Source organism: Glandiceps talaboti, chromosome 12 (assembly GCF_964340395.1).
Source record: "Glandiceps talaboti chromosome 12, keGlaTala1.1, whole genome shotgun sequence".
NCBI lineage: Eukaryota > Metazoa > Hemichordata > Enteropneusta > Spengelidae > Glandiceps > Glandiceps talaboti.
In genome coordinates this window covers 12,279,336-12,298,366 of record NC_135560.1, presented here as the reverse complement: position 1 = coordinate 12,298,366, position 19,031 = coordinate 12,279,336, and the positions used below count along the sequence as shown (strand labels likewise).

General features: G+C 37.2%; 1 protein-coding gene across 1 annotated transcript; it reads left to right on the top strand.

Moving 5' to 3' along the window:
* Positions 1–4,561: 4,561 nt before the first annotated feature.
* LOC144442942 (chondroitin sulfate proteoglycan 4-like) lies at positions 4,562–17,963 on the top strand. Its single transcript, XM_078132315.1, has 2 exons — positions 4,562–9,377; positions 10,045–17,963. Exons 1-2 carry the CDS (start codon positions 4,562–4,564, stop codon positions 12,735–12,737), a joined length of 7,509 nt encoding a protein of 2,502 aa, XP_077988441.1. The 3' UTR covers positions 12,738–17,963.
* The last annotated feature ends 1,068 nt before the right edge of the window (positions 17,964–19,031 follow it).

Genomic DNA, 19,031 nt, shown 5'->3' with positions numbered 1-19,031 from the left:
TTAATTTTATGTAAATCACTTTGGGCAGCCAAACACTAAATTTTATGCAAATTACTTTGGGATGCTACATTTATGCAAATTATATTGGGCAGCCAATCATGAACAAGATCATAGATTTTATGTAAATCATTTGAAGCTGTAATACCATTTTATTTCTTTGCCCCATGTATGACTTCCAATTGGAAATCATACCTTTTTAAAAATCCTCTTTTCTGTTTGCATTATTCCCATTGTAGTTTCTAAATTAGGCATTTAATTTAGGCTACAGAGCAAATTCAAAGTACAGCTGACAGGTTCATTAAACGCAACTAAAGTGCGTCAAGTTGAAAGAATTGATACAGTGATGTACTTCTCTAAGTCTCCTGTGGTATAATTTGGACTCAAGAGGTATGAATTCCACAGTCTCCTGTGGTATAATTTGGACTCAAGAGGTATGAATTCCACAGTCTCCTGTGGTATAATTTGGACTCAAGAGGTATGAATTCCACAGTCTCCTGTGGTTCAGTATATGTCTTCTGTTGCACAAGGTCAAGTTAGTTTAATATGTTATGAGACAGAGACTCATGGGAATAGAGACTGTTGGGGTTTACTTTAATTTTGAAGTTCGTGTACAAGTGTATGATTTAAGCTGCAATAATGTGATTATTGTATGAATACATGTTTAACTGGATTCTTTGAAATCTAGAGGGATCTATGCGAAAAAGAGGACTGTTAGGTTGTATGAAGCTATTGCCTGTTTCTCTCTCTCTCTCTCTCTCTCTCTCTCTCTCTCTCTCTCTCTCTCTCTCTCTCTCTCTCTCTCTCTCTCTCTCTCTCTCTCTCAATCTCTCTCTCTCTCTCTCTCTCTCTCTCTCTTCCTCTTGGACTCTCTCTTTTGGTCTCTCTTTCACTGTGTGTGTGTGTGTGTGTGTGTGTGTGTGGCTGATGATTGATGGTATGGCTGTGGGTATGAGAGTATGGATATTAGGAAAAGGATTCCGAACCATTCCAGAACATGAACAAGAAACAACATCCAAGTAACTATGACAACACACTCATAACCACTAAACTAGGATATAAGTCCAAACTGATATGATAATGGGAATGTCAAATATCTCTCTCTCTCTCTCTCTCTTCTCTCTCTCTCTCTCTCTCTCTCTCTCTCTCTCTCTCTCTCTCTCTCTCTCTCTCTCTCTCTCTCTCTCTCTCTCTGTTACAAATGAATTTTTTTACTCACAGTTAAAGTTTTTTGGAAACAAATCCCAAATTTTTTACTGACATCTCATTACCATCATTAGGTGTGTACTACTATTTGTCAAATCTCCTAGCAATGCCATGCCAAACCTTTATTGATAGTAACAAACATTGATAATGATTCATTTCAGCATTATCATTTGTGCTGCAATGCCATTGGTATTATGTACGTTTGTTCACTAATTGCAGAAAACAAAAAAGATATATCTAAAAAATAATTCCATTTAGAGCTGGTAGATCATAGGTAATTTAAACATGAAATCATGACTTGCTTACGTTTGAATATAATTGGCTGTTAATCTGAAATGGTGAATGGATACTGTGTTTTGTGGTATATATACGAGAGTCGAAGTCTTGTGATCTCGGTGCTATCATCAAAATGGACACCGCGTTAAAATGTATGCGATGATTCATTCTGTCTTAATGTGTTAAAACCTACAGATATGACAGTGAAATATTGTAATCATTAGGAAAATTAGATTATCATGGCTAGAGTTTTTTATTACTTTGATAAAAATATGCTGCATTATATGAATCCAAGATTACAGTAAACCTAAACGGGTTTGTGGCGCCTAATTTTGACGACCGGATTTTTTTTTTTTTTTTACGATTGTTGTAATACAGCTTCTTGTACTGAACCACAAAATAGAATGATTTCACTAAAATCAGGTAAATCGTCATTCTCTACATAGATACGATGTCATTTACCCTGTTTCCATTAAATTTTAATAGTGCCTCTTTCATAATACCACGTTTATTGGTTTTCGCAAACAAAATGCAGCTATTCATGTTAGTCGTGAAAGAAGGCCTAATCCTTGGAAGTTGATGCAGAATGATCATTCTTGAACAGGACGTGACAAGAGGATGAAGAAAATTAATTTCGGAGATTTTCAATGCTAGAAATTTAGCCCTCATTGGTGAATCACTCGTTTTTCTTGTTGTGTTTTATAAGAGTGACCCTATTTTTTTTTCTGTTTTGCATTACCCGATGACCCAAATTTTCAGCTCCAACATCAAAATAAAAAAATATTTTTATTTTCGCCTGCCATTGATATTTTGTGGAACACTGCCCTCTCTAGCAAGATTTAGTGAGTGTCTGGACTGTCGACATCACCAACAGTCATGGTGGCGGTAACGATACTTGTTCATATACAGAGAATTTCTTTCATGACAGAAGTAAAGGGGTTGTGAGAATTGAACTTCAAATTCAAATTTCTTGTGGCAAGATAAGAAACATAATACAAAGACAACATATGAAGTCGTGTGAAGGTGTGGATGAAATAAGTTTTTGTTCCAACTGTTCAAAAATTATGTTATCTATGTTTTAGGGCAGTGGCCAAATCAAAAGGAAATTACCGTCAGGCCCCTAAAGGCTGATAATATCAGAGAGAGAGAGATGTTTTATACTTCACAATAAGCATAGATATATACTCAGCCATGAAAATCAAGAGTCCATTTACTGCTTTAGTTCTTCTGAATTTCTGTTCCCCATTTGTGAGTAATTTCCATTTCACCTGAATACATTACAGTAAATTTTGTTTCTAAAATTGCATCAAGTTGGTATCATTATTCAAAGATGAACTTGTGTTAACATTCATCATTTGAAATTCCCCCAGGATCAATAATGCAGTGTTTCTCATGACTCTGCAATTATTTTGTTCATTAGCATTTATTTGGATGGCTTAAATTCATTTTCTATCAATCACGTAAGTCAACTTTAAGGTGTATACACTCAATTTATTTAGGGGAAGTTCAACTGTGGGGGCACTAATGCTATTTCTTCTTTTCCTCATGATTAGATTACCCCACCCTTTTTCATATTTTTCTCTGGCTCTGTCTGTCCGTCTGTCTCTGCCTTTCTCTAGCTGTCTTTCTTTCTCTTTCTCATTATTACATGCTGTAAAATTACATTTAATATATTTAAGTTTTTTATGCATGTGTATAAAACAGCGAAGGTATTTTTAAAATAACTTTTCATGATTTTCAACAACAAAAAAAGCTAAACAAAATGGAGTATGAATAAATGAATTAATGCAAAATAAATTTGTTGTTAATTCTACTGATACAGACATGATTTTGTTTTCACCACTAGAGGGCGCTATATCTATTAAAAAAATTGAATCCTTTGGCCAATTTTAAATGCCGTGGAGACGTAATGTAACTGTGAATGTTGGTTGTGTACTAGATAGCTGGAATTGTGAATTCCTGTATGTTTTGATGATACTGGAAAGTGAATTTACTTGCAATATATTTGTCAAACTTTATGGGTACACAGTGTTTATTTTTGATTGTTGAAAATGTAGTACATTTGTATATGTAAAATGTAGTATATGCAGTATGAATAAATGCTGTGTGTGTTTCATTCATTTGTATTTAATACCCGGAAGCTGTAGTATGTGTGAATGCAAACATTTCACAAGTTCATACTAGAGAGCAGCCGACCAAAACTTGTCATGTGTGCCCAATCTTTTTTTCAAAAGATGTTTTAGGTTTTCGATATCAAAATCATCAATTTTACTTCTGCGTCTGTGCTAGCTCCATAACTGAGTCTAGGGGCTATCCATTGGAGTTTGAATCTGATGATCTCTTTACACCCAAGTAAAGTTAGAGTTAAACCCAATGGCTAGCCTCCAGATCACTTCAAATCTTACCCTGTACTAGTCTTGTAGGTAGAATGTGTTGGTGCTAACCTAAACATTTTATGTGATGCAGGCTTTGAAAATTCATGCTGTACCCTGGTGTGAGGCATTATGGGAAATAGAGTTAAGATCATCTTGAAACAATGCTCAGGGCAGCTGTGGGAATAAAAAAAAAACTCCTAAAATTCATTATTTTCAATCCTTGCCCATCTGTATAGCAGAACTCTACAAACCAGATTTGCCAATTACTATAATTATAATTTAGAGAAATCGCACGATACATGATTGTAAAAATGACTTTTCTGTGTCACCTAAGAGTGGAGAAATCATGGAAATATAACTAAGAAAAAATCACAGCATGGACTATGTGCTACTGTAATATGTATAGTATAGTGTTTGTTCTTATGATAATGTTAATAAGCCTTTCTTCGTCTCGCAGCAGATCTCATGAGATCCCAAGTGAGCCATTGCATCCATAGCAACCACTTGAGGGTGGTCAAACTGAAAGTCTCAAACACTTACCAACACTATTGTTCTCAACATCATCACACATAGCCACGATGAAAGCTTGACCACAATCCCGTTTGACAACTGTGGTTGGTAGGCATATTTGCATATCTCACGAGATCTACAATGAGACATTTCTGCAATGAGATGTTTTTGTGCTGATAATCTTTCCTTCTCTGTTTATGTTGACAGCTTCTTTCTACGGTGCCAGTTATATAAGATTTCCTATGACAGAAGCCAGCAGTGAGACAGAGGTACATCTACGTTTCCGTACCAGTCGCTCTAGGGGCCTCCTGTTTTTGGCTGCCGGGAAAACAGACTATTGTATCATAGAACTTCACAGTGGGGGTGTTCAAGTCTGGATGGATTTGGGTGCTGGAATTTTAGAGCTTCAAAGCTCGGATGTGAAAGTAAATGATTTGCTGTGGCATAACATTGATCTGGTGAGAGTGAATGAAAATGTGAACCTGACAATTGATGGGATTCATATGTCAACTGCATATTCATCAGGAGCATCTTATGAATTGAACATTGAAGAAGGAGTGTTTGTAGGTGGTACCGGAAACTTGGACAAAGATTATATTGGGGAATCAGACAAGAGTTTCCGAGGATGCATCAGTGATGTCATGTTTAATGATGTGAATGTGTTTGAAACTGTGCAAGAAATTTTGGAAGCTGACTTGAAACAGTATGTTGACATTCGTGACGTGACATGGGATTGCAGTCCTGAATTTTCAGCTGCCAAAAATGATCCTATCAGCTTTACAGAAAGTGAATCGTTTGTGCAATTCTCTAGGTGGGAAGTAGAAGAACGAGGATCATTTGCTTGTTGGTTAAAAACTCACAGTGAAAAGGGACTCCTTCTCTACAATGCTGGAGAAGATGATGATTTCATCGCTGTCGAACTTGTAGACGGAGCACTGAGAATGCTGGTAAACAAGGGAATAGGAAAAGTTAACTTCCAATCAAGCATCAAGTTGAATGACAAAGAATGGCATTGGGTGTTACTACGAATAGAAGAGTCCTTCTTAGAAATAAGCATCGATCACAAACCAGAAACCTTGCCCTTACCAGATGAAGAGGGTGAAGTCCTTGAACTGCGAGGACCACTGTATGTTGGTGGTTTGGTGGAAAGAGCTCGTACGATGGCATCAAGACTTGATTTAGCATCAATGACAGGTGAAGAAGGGGACGGATCATTCCTTGGTTGTATGCGGGATATTGAAATCAATAATGTTGTCAACAGTCTAGAAGACAGCCGTGTTACCAATTTAATGAAAGTTGGATGTGTCTGGGAATATCCGTGCACCTCCAAAGAACCTTGTATCCCTGATGCTGAATGTACCGAATCTGGCTGGGCCGACTATGAATGCAAATGTAATATCAATGTTTGTGAGAAACCACCTGAAGATCCAACTGACATCATTGAAGATCTAACAGTTAGTAATGCAGACACAGAAGTTGAAGAAGAAGATGATGATGATGATGATGATAAAAAGAACAAAAAGAAGAAGAAGAAAGAGAGAGGAAAAGACAAAGAGAAGAGTAAAAAATTCTTAATATTGCAGCCTCTTTTGGTTCAAGAGGGAGGTGAAGCCACTATCACCTCTGATAAGATTCAGGTAAACGGCGACTTAGGAGAACTTGGACTGAGAGAATCACAGGTCATGTTCAAAATCACTCGTGATCCAAGATTTGGAGAGGTTGTCCACGATGTCTTAAGACGAAATGACGACAGTGATATGTTCACACTTCTGGATATCATAGGTGGCAGAATCATCTATTTTCATGACGGATCGGAAAATTTCCAGGATAGATTGACTTTTGAAATCCAGATTCTTGGGAATGATGGTGAATTACCTGAAGCCCTACAAGGTGACAATGATTTTGTATTTAGAATAGAAGTTGAACCAGTGAATGATATCCCAGTGCTTATCCTTGCTCCAGATAGTGTATTCCAGCTGATCACAAACACAAAACGCGTGGTTTCGTCTGAGTTGCTGAATGCTGTCGATCCTGATAATGCAGCCAAAGATGTCACATACACGATCCTCAACGACATAGCAAATATGGGATATTTAGAAAATGTGGATGCTCCAGGAAAAAGTATTGAAACGTTCACCCAAGACGATATCAATACTGGAAAGATTTACTTTGTGCATGATGGTGCAGAAACTAAAGCTCGATTGGGACTTCGAGTCTCTGATCCAGAGGAAAGGAGTGATCCAGTGTCCTTGAGAATGGAAGCATTGGAGTTGACATTGACCATTGCTAAGAATACAGGAATAAAAGTGAATCCACAATCGGCTGTTATCCTCAACCCTGATGAACTAAAAGTAGTGACGAACTCACCAGGACAAGACCTAGCAATTGCGTATACTGTCATAGTACCACCGAAATTTGGTGAAATTCAACGCATGTTTACCACCGAGTGGGATCTGGCAGGAGATTTTACCCAGCGTCATGTTGATAAAGACAAAGTTCGTTATTCCAATTCACAGTTTGATTCTGAACACATGGAAGACAGTTTCCAGCTCCAAGCCTCATGCATGGAAGTGACGTCTGATGTATTTAGTGTTTATGTTGAAGTTATGGCTGTGTCAGTCAACGTTGTCAACAACGCAAACCTAATTCTTGACGTCATCAAGGAAAAGACAATCACTTCAGACCATCTGGCTTCAGTCTTAGTGAATAACATTCAGAATAATTACACTATCACATACACGATAACTAGAGAACCAGAAGAGGGTCATCTTGTCAGACACTCTGGTGGTCATCTCACAATTTATGATCAGTTCACCCAAGATGACATCAATGCTGGTTTCCTTGGATTCCGTGTCAAACACCACATCAGACAACCTGTGAATGATACATTTGATTTCCAGGTCTCCACAACAGGCTATGATTCCAGTATCTTCACTTTCAGTGTGATGTACACTCCAAATAAACTCAGTACGGGCGTTATCAATTCTGGACTTGAAGTTGGAGAAGGACTGAGCAAAATCATTACTCCAGAAAACCTATATGTCCAAAATCCTCTTGCTGACAATTTCCATTATACAGTTACTGTTCCACCGAAGCATGGTAGTTTGCAGTTCCTCAATCCTGACACAATGGAGGTTTCACAGTGGGGCGTCACATCTTTTACAGACAAAGACATCATGGAAGGTTTACTAGAATATCAACAGGACGACACTGAGGCCATGGAAGATTACTTCAAGTTCATGGCCATGGCAGTCACTAATGAACCAGAACTGAAAGATTCCAGTGATGCTGTCATAAATGGCGTCTTCAACATCACCATTAGCATGAAGAACGACAACAAGCCTGTACGTACTGTTGAAAAACTCTTCAGAGTTGTAGAGAGTGGCGAGAGATTGCTAACTGATGCTGATTTGCAGTACACTGATGCTGATATTGACTTTGATGATGATAACCTTGAATATATACGACAGAGAATTCCAAACGGGGAGTTGGTCGATGTCAATAATGTGAGTGTACCCGTGTTTAAATTCAAACAGGGAGACTTAAGAGCTGGTAAATTACTGTTCAAACATAATGGTGCACCTTTTGGCAGAATGGTATTTTTTGTCTATGATGATCAACGGACACATTTTGCATCAGGAATTCTTGAGATCGACGCTTCAGAACCATACATCATCATAAGTGAAAACAGCGGGCTAATGTTGCAGAAAGGAAAAGGAATAGTACTGTCGGGAGAAAATCTTACAATTGATACCAATCTCAATGCCAAGGACAAAAATGTGGAATTTCTCATCACAGATCCACCGAAACATGGACGACTTTTCAAGAAGGGAGAAGAAGAGGGGCTGGAGAACTTTAATCTAGAAGCATTGAAGAATGAGAGAATTCGTTACCAACATGACGACAGTGAGAATCTCGAAGACAGCTTCAATTTTACCGTCAAGATTAAAGATGTTGAGATGAGTGGCCAGGTCCATATCAAGATCTTCCTGAAGAGTCACCAGGTTCCTCCTGAAGTTGCTCAGAATAGACTCTTGGTTGTCAAGGAGATGGGCGTTGCAACAATAAAGAAGTCTCAGCTCAGAGTAACACATAAAGAAAGTGGTGCTAGTGATCTAGTCTTTCGGGTGACAACGCAACCCCTGAATGGCTACCTTCGACTGTTAACAGAAGAGAGTGCTAAAAATCTTGGTGAAGTACGACCAACAGCAGGATATAGTGTATCAACTGCATCGTATGATGATGTGGAAGAATACGATCCTGTCGTTGAAGTTGAAAGTGAATTTATTGTGTCGTTCACTCAGAATGAAATCAACCAGGGTAGAGTACAGTACGTTGAAATGGCACCCCGACAACTCTCAGATCGGTTTACTTTTGAAGTAACGAATGGCATAATGACAGTAACAGATCAAATATTTGATATTGAAATCATACCAGACATAATTCCACTTCGTGTCAAGGACTTTGAAGTTCGTGAAGGTGGCTCCAAAGCTTTGACAGAGAAATACATCAAAATCAACAACAAGCACATGAAGGAAAAGTTGGTTGATTTCATCATCGTCAGCAAGCCAAAACATGGACACATTGAACATACACGAATGCCTAAAATAGCACTGATGAGTTTCACAAGCGAGGATGTAGACGATGAATTCATATACTACGCCCATGATGGTAGTGACAGTGAACACGACCAGTTTAGTTTATTTGCCAACTCCACCAACTCACAGAAAGTCAGTAATATATACTCCATCAACGTAACTATCACACCAGTCAACGATGAGCCACCTGAAATCACCATCAACAATGGTATGGAAGTCTTCATCAATTCTGTTACCACGGTAACCACTGAAGACTTGAGTGCAGAGGACGAAGACACAGAAGAAGAAGAATTAGTCTTTTCTCTGACAACACCCACCAATGGTTTCATGGCTCTGACAAGTGATCCAAAGTCAGCAACTTTGAACTTTACCCAGGCTGATATTGTCAATGGAAGAGTCCTATTTGTTCACAATGGTAAGTGAAATTACCTGTAGCCCATATCACCCATGTCAAGTTATTCCATTGTGTACCACACTCATAGTTAATTGTTGATTTCAGGTGTAAAATAACTGTGTTTCAATTAATATAAGCTTAGTTTGTGGCCTTCCTAATGTAATCAAGCAGAAAACTAATCCGCCAGCTGTGGAAAGCCATCTGATTACAGTGTGCATAACTACTACAAAAAACAAGCTATATCGGCAAACTTAGATAGACACAAACTAAAACTGTTGTTTTTGCATGTAGTAGATTATATAAGTGATACAACAATGTTCCACCAAATGTACCTATTAGCCTGTCTCAAGCTGTGATACAAGTACCTACTAGCAGCAAGTTTCTATATTAATCACAGTGTAATCTTTCACTACTTTTAATTAGTACATATCACCAGTTGAGTTTGAAGTAGAGTCTTCAGGACAGTGAAACTGTGGGATATCTAATTTGGTATAATAAACAATGTTGTAAAGTTGTATTATGTTCTAGTGCTAATTTAACATCAAATGCTGGAGTGGTTTATTAGTCTGAATGAAGTGACTGAGTGTGTGTGTGTCATATTATATGTGTAGTGACTAATAAATTTAGCATGCCTTTCAGCTTTTTAAGCTAAATTTCTCATTGGCTGGTTCATCTTCTTTCTCTGTAGGTGCAAGAACAGGCGGTTTTAGGTTCCAGGTGAATGATGGACAACACTCAGCCAAACGACAGATATTCAGCATAACAGCCAAACCATTGGTTATTTTAATTGATATCAACAATGGTATGAACGCATATCCAGAATCTGTTCAGCCAATCACAGCAGACAATCTCAGAGCACTGACCAATGAGAGGCCATCCAAAATGGCTAATGAGAGTATCATTTTCCGTGTCACACGTACTACGAGACTGGGCAAGATTGTCAAGATAGTGAAACAGGAGGAATCTCCAGATGTTCTCAGTTATCAAGAAATATCTGAATTTAACCAAAAAGAAATAAATGAAGGACTTATTGCTTACAAGCATGAAGAGATGTTCAGTAAATGGAGTGAGGAAGATAGTTTTATCTTTGATGTCCATCGAATGCCAGCACGAAATATCACAGACCAACTCTTCCTCATAACTGTCTCATATGAAAATATCGCTAGCGGTGGCAAAAGTCCTCTGCTTACGAACACAGGGGTTAAAGTCAGTGAAGGAGATGTTGTGACAATAACTAACGAAAACTTGGATGCATCTAATCTCTATTCAAGAATTGAAGGGGAGCTTGAAAATTACATCGTCGAGTACAACCTCACAAAGTTGCCAATGCATGGTGTACTAGTTCTCCATGGGAACAATATTACTGAACGATATGTCACTTTCCAACAGGAAGACTTGAATAAAGGAGCTGTGAGGTACATTCATGATCATTCGGATACAATGCAGGATTCATTTGGTTTCAATGTATTGCTTCGTAATACTTTGGCCACACCCCAGGATGGAGCACAGAATGACGGCGAGGTCTCAGACTACATCGAAAATAGTCATGTGAATTTACATGACAATTTCAACATTTCGGTTACTCCGGTGAATGACCAGCCATTCAAACTGCTGACATTAGCACCTTCCATGGACATTGTTCAAGGATTTGATAAAATATTCAAACCTGAAAATCTTGAGACTCACGACCCAGACACACCACCTGAAGGTATATATTATAAAATTTTGGATGGGCCATCAAACGGAAAAGTTGCACTTACATCGGACCACAGTGTAGCCATTCAAGAGTTCACACAGAAACACATTAATGATGGAGTGCTGATATTCATACACAATGGCGGCAAAGAGCAGGGTGCATTCTATTTCCGAGTCTCAGATGGTGTCCATAAAGATGTATTCAAAATGTTCAACTTCAATGTTATCCCGCTGTCTTTAACCCTCATCAACAACACAGGTGTTCAGCTGCTGCAGGGCGACTCATCTGCACCAATCATGAGAGAGAATCTTGGCTCAACAACCAATGGTAACCGAGAAGACATCATGTACAACATCACCAAACCACCAAGTTCTGGTATGTTGCTGATCAATGAACAACCACAAACTACTTTCTCTCAGATTGATGTTGACAATGATATGCTTGCCTACTTACAGACAGACAGATCTGCCTCAGAGGATGATTTCCAGTTCGTCATCTTCAACTCCGAAAATGTCATCCCAGCAAATACATTCACAATGAAAGTCCAGGCAATTATCAAGAAGAAACACATCACTCTTCGATCAGGAAATTCCAACCCAATAACTATCAATGAACTTGACGCTACTGAGCTTGCCAATAGAAGTCTGAGTAACCCAGTGTTTGAGATCATTCAGTTCCCACAGTACTGCCAACTTTTGAATACCACCACTTCACAGCCAATATCTCAGTTCTCTCACCAGGATATCATCAATAAACAAGTCTTGATCTCTGCTGATATCCTTGAAATGGACAACCAAACTCGCCACATGTCAGATTCCATCATTCTATCGCTGAAGGCGAAGAATGTGCAGCCAGCCCAGGTCGAAATCCCAATTAACATCAAAGCAATGAAGCAAAAGAGAATATCGGCTACGGATGAGACTGCGACTACAGAATTGGCAGAGATATCCAATCTCCTTGTCTTTTCTGGTGCTCAACCAGATGTGGAGGACTCTGAGGAAGATACAAATAAGGTGAAAGACTGGCTAGGTGATGTATCAAAGGAGTCACAAGATTCGGAGGTATACGAGGCAGAAACATCGACCAGCAACATTAGCAATGCCATAGGAGGAGAACCTGGGTCAAGTCTTGTTGATCCAACAGCTGTGTCTGGTAGTCAGTTAGCTGTTATCATACCTATCATAGTTGTTATCATCTTAGCTACTGTGGTTGTTATCGTAGTCATTTGGCGAATGAGACGTAGAGATTCCAAACCAGCTAACATTGATTCACCATATCCCGAACCAGACGAAGCTCCCCTTCCTGTTGTCCATCCACAGAGACCAGGAATACAAGGTTCTCCTGGACACAGACCTGCCAGTACTGCGACATTTGGAGTGCCACCACAGAATAATCCGATGCCACCGACATCTCCTGGACCAAGTCCCGGAGTGGCAGAACGCAGTCCTCTGGCACCTCAAGTGACCGTGACACCTCTTGGACAACCAGCAGGAATGGAAGACCCAAGATATTCTTCAAATTATCAGAATATGGCTGGAGTTCCTGGACCATCTGGTCAGTCTGTTGTCAGCCTTGCATCTAGTGGGAGTGGTGTTATGGTGTACAACATGCAGGCCGATCCAGAGATGGCAGAACACTGCAGAACCTCTAACCCAACCTTGCAGAAGAATCAATATTGGGTCTAGATCTAGCACCCCAACCCCAGCAACTCACCGGACCCTAGGAAGTGACAGTTTTCCATCCCTAAACTCTCATAGAGATTTGTGTATTCAACCCAAGTACAGCATCTGTTAGGGCATAGTACATGTGACCAAAATAAAACAGTTGAAAATTTTGAAATCTTAATTCTTACAGTACATGGAAGCACCTAGTTCATAGCACAGTGTAACGTCATAGCTAGCTTTAATAAAGATTATTCAAATATAAAAGAGCATACCTTGTAAAATGTAATTTTAGGAGATTGTCGGTACTAGAATTATTGCAATGTGACAGCAGTGTATTTGGAATATTACATTTTTTGTGAAGTATAATTTTTTAACGTGGATTTTGTAGTGAACTATTAGTATTAGTGGGGATAGGGTCTTCCATGAGACTAAATCATTTTTTTAGCAAAAAATGAAAATTGGGAAATTTTTGGAGTAAACTTTTAAGAAATTATGAACCCCAACTCATACATTGGTGCTACATAAAAAGTTTTCTTACTTGTCCACAAGGCATTTCATGTTTGTACTTTCATTAGAAAGAAGGAGAACCTCCAAATTTAGCTGAATTTTACGATTGCAATACATTTATGCAAGAATATATTCATCAACAAGTCATTCATAACATACTCTTAAGGTTAAGCTCAAGTACTTAATTATTAAGATTGTATATCATTCATAAATGTTATATTTTGACCCAAAATCTTGCTGTCCAAAGCACACATACTTCAGTGTGATATATTTCTCCTAAAAATGTAGTTGCTTTATTACGATGCATGAGCTGCCGCCGTCCATCTACAACAGCTTGTGAAGTTGTGAATGAGAACTACTGTAGTCGCATGTTTTTCGACACTGGATTTATTTCAGCTGAATGCACACAAATGTTTTTTCTGTGGAAATAATTCCGTTTAACATACTTTAGGATTTAAAATTGTCATATTTCTATATTCAGCTGTTTTGAAAGGTGTTGCCAACAGTTGCATCGAATATACTGGGCTGACCGGAAGAGTTATTTACAAGTAGTGTCTACTGCCTGCCAAATTAAAGTGCGCCTGACACATCCAAAATCACCATTCCATCAAATTTTTCATGCGCCTAAATAATTATGACTACAGTAATAGTTTTTTCACTAATCACACTTGGAAACGAATCTGGGAAAACTGTCTTTTAAAATTGATAATTGAACTGATAATCCTTTTCTTAATTTGAGAGAGAAATAGTCAACAAATTATAAATTTATAAATTAAATTATGATATGCAAAAGTTTAAAGTCACAAGGCCATTTAGAATGTATTAGTAGTTCTCAGCTGGGTCGTCGTTTAACTTACTTTGCTTACTAATAATGTAAGCAGAATTTAAATCCAGTGACTGCAGAAATTATTTTTTCATACCCAAAATAGTGAAATTAAACCCCAGTGAATTAACTGCAAAAATGACTAGATAGGTTAGCACAATGAAGACAAATAGCACCAATATAAAAGAGAAATTCTGTGTTGCTTTGAAAACAGCATCATACATTTGTTAATTATAGATGTTTCACTTCCTCAGACATGCTTTGAACAATTTTGTAAGATGAAATTTTTGCACCAAATTTTTAGCAAATTTGAATGGTACAATATTATGAGAATATTTGTACATTAATTTCATGTGAAGAAGTCAGACTCATTTAGAGGCAGCTTGCATCAGACTCCTGCATTTTATTGAACTGTAAAGTGACTTTTTCACTGAGGCTATTTTTGTGCAAACTTAGTCAAATAACATTGACTGACTTTCTTTGAATGAATACCAAGTACCCCAGTGTTGTCCTCCCCCCCCCCCCCCTTGCCTCATTCATATCATACTGCCAGGTTTGGTTTTAAGCTCTGCCCTCGTAAATAAAGCACAAAATACCCGCTGCATCGAATGTTGCACTCAAATGCTGAGAAAGTACTTTTACACTTGTCAGTGGTGTCAGTGGTGTTGATAAAATATTGAGAGAAAAAATGTTGTCATAAAACAAAAATTTAAAAAAAAAGAAGGAAAATGTAACAATACAGTGATAATTTAAATTTTGCTCACTGTTAGAGTGATGCTAAGTTCACAGCATTCAGGTTTAAAAAAATGTTTTTGTATATGAAAAAAAGATAAACTCCAATTTTGTTTTGACAAAAAGGTAAACCAAAAGTCATCGCTTTGATTATATAGTCTCTAAATTAGTGATGTGATCTGAATGCAAAATTTCTAATCGTGCATGTGTGAACTTTTTTTAACGAAGCGACATACACAATTGCATTGTGTAGCGAATGAGACAACTTGTGGTTTTCAAAAAAAGTCTCACAAAAAATAGTAGAAACTGAAGATTTAGTGAACAATCATTGAAAAAAAAAAAGAACGAAAATAATTTCTTTTCGTTAATTTATGCTATGAGGGTATATCTTAGACCCAAGTCAACAAAGTTGAAACTATTTATGCCACAATATGTTGGTGTGAAGGAAGTGGAAGAAGAAGAATAAAAACAAAACGAGAAGATATTTTACATGCCTAGCTAAGATGTAATATAATTAAAAGGAAGAATAATAGAAGTTGATTGTTTAACATATATGTACTACTGTGATATAAGACTTATTTAACAACCTGGATATATAACTATTTATAACTGTTCACCATCATAGGGCTAAGTAGAGTAGAATTTCAAGACTTTTACCAAGCACTGCCAGTCGATGTCATTTTTCCTTATCTTTTTGGAAAAAACGCAGTAGTGTTTGGTATTTTTAGCATATATTGTCACTTTTTTTTTGTAACTTTTATTCACTTTGGCAGCTCTTTGGGAATTTCAAGAAATGTGACGTTTTCATGTGTATCCTTTGTTTCATATCTTATAAATATCTTTGTATTTCCTTGATTTCTATTCTCAGTATATTAACTCAAGTGTACCACTTTCAGTACCATACACATATCACATTCAGGACATGTGACGATCACGTGATGATCATGTGATCATTTGCATATTTGCATTCAAAACTTGATTGTACACATATCACGTTCAGAACAAGTGATGATCATGTGCATATCACATTCAAAGCATGTGATGATTATTTGCTTATCATATTTGGATCATGTGATGATCACATGGTGGTCATGTGATGGACTGTGTTAACCTAGCTGACAATGTAGAGGATTAGATAATGTAAGACCTCTGTGTGTCTTTATCATGTAAGCCATTGATTCACCATTCACACTGCCAAGTAACAACCTCACAGCATCAAATTATATATCTGTCTGTAGCAGAATCCAATATATTTTGTGTTTTCAATCATGTGTGTATTCATATAAAGTATTTCAATATTTATTGTATTCGCTTTCAAGTCAGTGTATTTCCAGTTTTGTTTTAGCATTGGACATCATCTAGATAGAAAAGAGTTCTCCTTCAGGGCAAATAAGCTGTAGATGCATGAATGACAGACTTAAACACAGTAGAGAATCTTAGTTGATTTTTTTAAAAGTGTTATCATATATCTTGGGACAATATTGTGACATGAACTTTGATGTTTGCATGTTTTTTTTAAACGTCAGCATAATAGTTTATTGCTACATTCTCAATCGATCTACAAGGGGCAAGTCAGACAGGTGATTATTTTGAAATGTGATAATACTTGGCTGGCAGAGTCATTAAGGTGACATGCTTGCCACAGTAGAATACATGTAATCCCCATTATAACACCTTGTTTTCATATTGCCTTCAGTGATTGGCTTAGAGCGTATCACATGGTATGGACTATTGACCCATAGTGACCTCAATTTGCATATAGGGATACTAGTCACATTTTATTTTCCCTAGGGCAATATTCATGGAGAACTGAAGTCTTTTTTATCGGGGTTATGAAAACACTTATTGCCTGACCTTATTTGGCCACTAGTAGACTTCATATTACCCATCATACTGTTATGTAGCAACTATTTCCTTCGGTTCTCAGCTTTGGGGAAACAGTTGTTACATAACAACTCTTAGGTAATATTCATCTACTAATGCCCTCATAGCCAGGCAATAAGTGTATAATAGTGCCCACATCTCTTTGAAACAGACTTCATCCAACAGCTTCTGACTTGCTCCATTAAGTGAACCATGGTTGTGTACTCGGCAGCAATATAACAAGTTTCTTGGGGGAAAAAATTGACTTCAACTAACATTCAATACATATATGTCTCCAACATATGAATGATAATGTGTGTTATTGTTAAATGAAATATTAATAAACCCTTCAACGTAAAGAACACAATATTTCCCCAACAAATTTGTCATGATCTGCCAAACCGTATTAGATCTGAGATTATCGTCACAAAAAATAACAGATGACAATTTTGTGATTTTTGGTACCTCTGTAGATTTGCACTGGAGGAGAGCAGCTGACTCAGTATAAGAATTTTGTATGTTTATTGTCATGTATGTTTCCAGTGTGTTGTATGTTGCAATAAATACTTAAAAGCGACACTATCGAACACCAGTTGTTTTTACAATCATGGAAATGCATGTTAAAGTTATTTTAAAACATTTCTGAGATAAAGACTTGACAGACTGTTAATGTCAGCATGTACTTTTCAACACCATTTAATTTGCATGTTGGGTATAATTTGCATATTAGCATCTGCCAATCACAACATGAGCCAATGAATGTTGATATTCTAATACAGCAAAGGAAGTAGAAGCACTCGTAAGATTCTACTTTGTACAAATTCTCTGGTTTACATGTATTGTATGATACTGTACACTAGTGTTAATGTGATTGTTTTTTCCCACAGAAGTTGTTCAAACTGGAAAAAATTCTGGGATAAAGACAAGATAGTTTGACAGCTTATCTTCAAATGAACATTAATTTGTGACATTTATAATACACTCTGTTATAATACTGAAAAAATGTATAAACTTTTTTTTTTGAAAAAGTGAACGCTACAGGTTCTTTGGAAGTGTTCTCTCAGAAATCGGATAACAAACCTCAGAAGGGAGTTTATTGAAGAGAAACGAGTATAAATCGTCCTACTTTCAACCGAGATCAATAATCAGTTAAACTCCTGCCTGATAATTAGTACGGGTTAATATTTTTATTTCTCCATTTCTCCAAATTTCAAGGTATATCATTTCTAAACCCTCAGTTATATCTTAACAGGACACATTACATTATGTTACTAAGTTATCATTTATTTCATTTATTGTAAAAAATCATATATTAATGTATATTTTATTATCAGTTGCATGTTATTTGTATGAATATTTTCATTTTTTTTTGTAACTTTTTGTGTTCAATATTTTTATACTAAAATTATTAAAACATGGTATCAGTACTATTTTATTATTAAATATTTTCTTTTGGTATTTTGTTTTGTGTATTTTTGTTATGTATTCCTGTGATAAATAGTTGTAGATTTAGAAATTTTGTTTTTATGGAACTACTTTCTGGTAGGTTGTTGTCTAGACTCCAGGAGGGATTCTTTTTCTTTGGGGAATGAGGGGGTGGTGGTGGGGGGGGGATTCGTGGGCCAGTTACAGCTAAAACAGGCATCATTCGCCAGAAAAAATATTTGTAACGTAATACATTTACGATCAAAGTTGGTCATTTTGCAAGTTTAGGTTGTTGTTTCACTTGATACAATGATAGATAACAACACTTTACTGCTGAAAACAGCATGATTGTCCAACTGTCTTCAGTCCATCACAATCCTGCTGTGTTCAGCAATAACAGTGCTCTTATCTGGCAAGTAAAACAACAACCTGAACTTGCCAAAATGATCAGCTTTGATCATTAAGTGTACCATTTCAATAGCTCACACAGAAGCCCAATGACTAGTACGTATGCGCGTCCAATATACTATGCAATGTTTTTTTTGTGGTTTTACCCAAGGATGCATTGTGGTGCAATGACTACACATGCACACTCTATATACTCTGTGCATTCTCCACTCAGGGGTGGGGGTGGGGGTGTGTGCTATCTACAATATCATCGTGAGGCAGTCAGTCACAAATGAATCTACCCTGCATGAGCTTATCCAAATTTAGATTGCTTGTGAAACTGCAGTAAGTTAAAACTACAAGAACACCCTTTTCCACAACAAGTGCACCTCTGGGGGCTTGCTCATGGAGTTTCACTATGTTTGAAATTATACCGAATGAATGAATGAATGAATGAATGAATGAATGAAACAAAAAAAACCTACACAACCTTAATACAAAAAGATAAAAAATATGACATGTAATTGTTACAAATGATATCTGACAACCAAGTACAAGCCGAATGCCTCTCCTGTTCT